This window comes from Haplochromis burtoni, unplaced genomic scaffold (genome assembly GCF_018398535.1).
Source record: "Haplochromis burtoni strain Fernald_Lab_line unplaced genomic scaffold, NCSU_Asbu1 Contig_4157, whole genome shotgun sequence".
Classification (NCBI taxonomy): domain Eukaryota; kingdom Metazoa; phylum Chordata; class Actinopteri; order Cichliformes; family Cichlidae; genus Haplochromis; species Haplochromis burtoni.
In genome coordinates, this window is record NW_024586518.1 from 1 (window position 1) to 4,549 (window position 4,549).

The 4,549-nt window shown below is 40.6% G+C and overlaps 1 protein-coding gene across 1 annotated transcript; it reads right to left on the bottom strand.

Moving 5' to 3' along the window:
- Positions 1-11: 11 nt before the first annotated feature.
- LOC102299498 (zinc finger protein 3) lies at positions 12-4,543 on the bottom strand. Its single transcript, XM_005953411.3, has 3 exons — positions 3,879-4,543; positions 3,096-3,359; positions 12-1,562 (listed from the first exon to the last, which is right to left on the bottom strand). The coding sequence occupies exons 1-3, from the start codon at positions 4,087-4,089 to the stop codon at positions 481-483; spliced, it is 1,557 nt and encodes a 518-aa protein (XP_005953473.1). The 5' UTR covers positions 4,090-4,543; the 3' UTR covers positions 12-480.
- Between the last annotated feature and the right edge of the window lie 6 nt (positions 4,544-4,549).

A 4,549-nucleotide genomic window follows, 5' to 3' on the forward strand; every position in this document is an offset into this window, starting at 1 on the left:
CAATACCCATCCCTAGGTGGGACTGACAAAATATACTGGCGACTTCCCCCTTCAAGCATGAAACTTGGTATTTGATACTTTTGCTCCCTTACAAGAATAAACACAATTCTTGACTGTTGCTCACTTTCTTCATTTTTATTGTGACTTAAACTCAGTTGAGCAAAGGATTAAAACTATTAACCAGAATACTGGTTTGGGGTCCATTTGTCCCATTATAGGATATAAAGTAATAATAATAAACAACAGAGCTAAACAATGAACCAATAGAAAAGAGCATACTGAACCTTAACCCTCATGAAATGTAAGATCAGTTTTCCTGATACAATTAATAAAGTAATGTAATAAACTGAACAAACAATGCTGAGAGTTCTTTACTGCTCTGGAAAAAAAGAAAAAAAATGATTTGAATATGGATCATCTTTTCACTCAGGTGTTCAGCAATGACTCACATCTGTCCCACATTTTTTAAGTATATACGTTTTACACCGTATGAATTCTCATGTGCTTCTTTAATTGTAGCTTATCGACAAACCTTTTCCCACAGATGCTACAAGGAAACGGTTTCTCACCTGTGTGAATTCTTATATGGCAGTCCAAACGTGACTTCTGAATAAATCCTTTGCCACAAGTGCTACAAGAATGTGGCTTCTCACCTGTGTGAATTCTCGTGTGTGTTTTGAATCCTGATGAGTCAGAAAATCTTTTCCCACAGGTGCTACAACAATATGGCTTCTCACCTGTGTGAACTCTCGTGTGTGTTTTGAATGCTGACAAGGTACAAATTTTCTTCCCACAGGTGCTACAACAATATGGCTTCTCACCTGTGTGAATTCTTGTGTGTGTTTTCATTGCTGATGAGGTAGCAAATCTTTTCCCACAGGTGCTACAACAATATGGCTTCTCACCTGTGTGAACTCTGTGTGTTTTGAACGCTGACGAGTCAGAAAATCTTTTCCCACAGGTGCTACAAGAATAAGGTTTCTCACCTGTGTGAATTCGCCTGTGTTTTTTTAACGCTGATGAGTCAGAAAATCTTTTCGCACAGGTGCTACAAGAATACGGCTTCTCACCTGTGTGAACTCTTAGATGTGCAATCAGTTTGTATTTATCAGGTAAAGTTTTTCCACACACGTCACATTGTACAGACTTGTTCTTTGTGTCTGTTCTACTTTGACTCACTGACACAAGAGTGTTGTCTACTCTCTGACTGTGACGTCTCTTCTTCAGCTCTGCATTTCTAGTTGATCTTGAGTCCACGTGCCCATTTTCTTCATAATCTCGGCTCTCTGCTTCAGGAGAGCTGTGAGAAAGGAGCTGCTCGCTGTTTGGTTCTGGTTCACTGTGGTCACTTTTCTCATAAGCGGGTGTCACCTTGAAAGTATCAGTCTCCTGCTTCAGTCCAAGCTGCTCTCCCTCCTGACTTCTGCATAGTTCCTCCTGTTCCTCTTTAATCTGTGGAGGCTGTGGATCCTCCTGGTCCAGACTGGAGTTCCTCTCCTGGTTAAAGACCTCCTGGTCTGTAAGAACATCCTCTTCTTTAAAAGCATGCTGCTGATGGACATCTAAAGGCACAAAGGGGACAAAATGATAGCAAAACAAACATTTGAGAAAATATTTACTGGTCTAAACCATTAGCAGATCTCTACATCTTGAGTATGTTGCTCACATATACCACTGAAATTTAAAATGTAAAAATGTGAAAAATTAGGAGGTTTGAAAACTCTGAGTTCTTCTTGTGCCTTGAACCCCTGGCTAGCTATCGAGCTGGTGGGTAACAGACGTCTCTGAAAACGTCAGAGCACTTTTGCAAATAGGTGATGTCTTGATAAACCGTGCAGATATCTGAAGTTTACACAGCTACATTTCTCGCCTGAAAATATGTTAAAAGTTAATTTTGTCACCCAGAAAGAGTAATATTAAAACTAAGTAGCTGCCGCCATTGTTGGGAACGTAAATTGGCTGAGGTGCACTATGATTCCTGGGATAGGTTGGGCCACGAAGGATACACCCAACCCATCCTTCAAATCTGGGAAAATGAAGGACACATTTGTAGGCCGCATTTGGAGGAATCTTTGAATTTGGACAGCCTTCATTGCATTGCTGCAACGTAATCGGCCTACAAATGCAGACTCCGAAGGATGCAGGCCCTGAATTTGGACACAGCTATGATACTGGACACTTCTTCTTCTTCGGGGTATAACGGCAGCTGTCATTCTTGTACATGCAGTGCTGCCATCTTCTGTTTCAGTCCATTATTACAATCTTAAATCTTACAAAACTTCCCATGACAAGTTGACTATTAAATTAGTGGTGGACGATTTTGATGGTAGACTAATCATGGCAGCCCTAGAAATAACTAAATGTTTTTTTGTTAAATGAATGTGGATGTCTGGATTGGCTATAGTTATAAGAAGGCATGCTGGGGCAGAGCTCTCTTGCACAGTGTTTTGGCTGTGCTTGAAATGCCATGAAAACTCTTTGTCTGATAAATTTCAGTTTAGAAACTCTGAATTCATATTTTCCAAAACAGAATATAAATATTTATTCATACTTACTCAGACCTGTAAACTGTTCAAAACTCACCATTTCCATGCTGCAGAGGAAACATGTAATTCTTAAACTGATAGCACAACAAAATGAAACTTGTGTTGTTGGCTTTGTGTCTCTGTGCAGATTTTGTCTGAGCAGTGGGTGGAAATTTGAAACTCAGATGTTTCACATCTTTCATTCTGCTGAATTCTTATGCACTAATTTTTCACCTTTTTGCATGAATTAATGGTGGAAATGCATTTATGTAAATGAAAACAGAAAATTATGCCAAAGAGATTAAATCATGCTGCTTTTTACTTTTGGACCTTCAATTCTTCCTGTGACTCTGAAAATAAATGCAACCAACTAACCTAACCCAGCTCTCTGTGCATGTCTCTTGAGAGTGAACAAGGGGAGAACATGCAAACTCCACACAGAAAGACCTAGACACCTGGTGGAGTCAAACCCAGGACCTTGTTGCTGTGAGCCAACAGCGCTAGCCACTGTTCCACTGTGACACCCATGAGTCATATTCACTGTTATTAAAACATCACAGTTTTACATACCTATTCTGTGTAACTTTATCTCAGGTTTACAGATGGTCTCCATCAGTCTGAGCTGCTCGTCATCAGTCCAGACGATAATGCCTTCAGCCTCCTTCTTCAGTCCAAGCTGCTCTCCCTCCTGACTGCTGCAGAGCTCCTCTTGTTCCTCTTTAATCTGTGGAGGCTCTGGGTCCTCCTGGTCCAGACTGGAGTTCCTCTCCTGGTTACAGACCTGCTGCTCATCCAGACCCTCCTCTTCCTCACAGTCATGTTGTTGTGGGAGGTCTTGAGGAACAAAGAAACACAAGAACAATAATTACAAATGTGTTGATATAAAAACTCAAACTATCTTTTAAAAGCTACATGCTAACATGTTAGGATCGAAGTTTCCCAAACTAAACTGCAGGGTGACACCATGAAAACATCAGTGTCTGAAATCCTTCTTTAAACAAAGCTTCACTTCAACTGCAGAGAAGTCTGTTAACAACTTGTTAAATGTGTTTTCTGCTGACATCTAACTAGATCTTTACTGCACAGCCTCAGTGTTTACAGAGGATCCAACACACGCCTGATGTACTCAACAGTGGAATATGTTAGAGAGAAAAAAAGTTTAATAAATAAATCAATTAAAATGTTTTAAAACCTAACCTATCAGTGACCATGGACCTGCACCAATCCAACATAGTCCATCACTGGACACTGACCCACAGCACTGATAAATACCCAGTTTAACATCTTCTAGTAAAGTCAGTCACACTGAAGAATCTGAGCTTGAACAGCACAGAGTTAAAAACATGTCCATACCTATGATGTGTGAGTTTCTGTCGGGTTTCCGGCTGATATCCGGCAGTCTGTGCTGACGGTTGATCTCCTCCTCATACTGGACGATGGTTTTTTGAACCTCTGAGAAGATTTCTTCACAAACAGCAGTTAGTCTCTGCTTGATGAACTCTCTCAGATACTGAACTGAACTCATTGCTGCTTCAACTGGGGCTGAGCGGATCGATACAAGCATCAATAAAAGCGATACAGACGTTGGTATCAGATCAACACTGATGTGATGGGATTGATACTTTAGTTTGTGTCTCTCCTCCAAGTTCAGTCCGCTTCATCAACAGCAGCCATGTCTGCACACACACCGCTCCTCTACCACAGTAGTGCTGTCCTCCTCCGTTCTTCTTCGGGGCCTGATGGCGTTTGACAAATCAGCTTACAGGTGCATTAATCCCGCCTACTGGACTGGAGTGTGGACAGGAGAATAGCAGGAAAAACAAGGATAATTATATTCTTTCATCAGTTTTATAATTCGATAGAACAATCATCCATTTACTCGTAGATTTCTGAGTTTAATGAGGAGTCTCTCTTTCCATAACATGTTGTATGGCTGTATTAAAGAAGACAGCTATCATCATTTCCTTATTTGTTTGAGCTTTCCTGATTTCTGATTCCAAACATGATAAAACTATCCATCATCC

Bases quoted from the DNA above. Each gene is read 5' to 3' on its own strand.
- LOC102299498 (XM_005953411.3), bottom strand. From the start codon at position 4,089: ATGCTTGTATCGATCCGCTCAGCCCCAGTTGAAGCAGCAATGAGTTCA. The intron at 3,360-3,878 runs GTATGGACATGT...TTGTTCCTCAAG, and splicing joins CAGAAACTCACACATCATAG to ACCTCCCACAACAACATGAC. The intron at 1,563-3,095 runs GTATGTAAAACT...TTGTGCCTTTAG, and splicing joins GATAAAGTTACACAGAATAG to ATGTCCATCAGCAGCATGCT.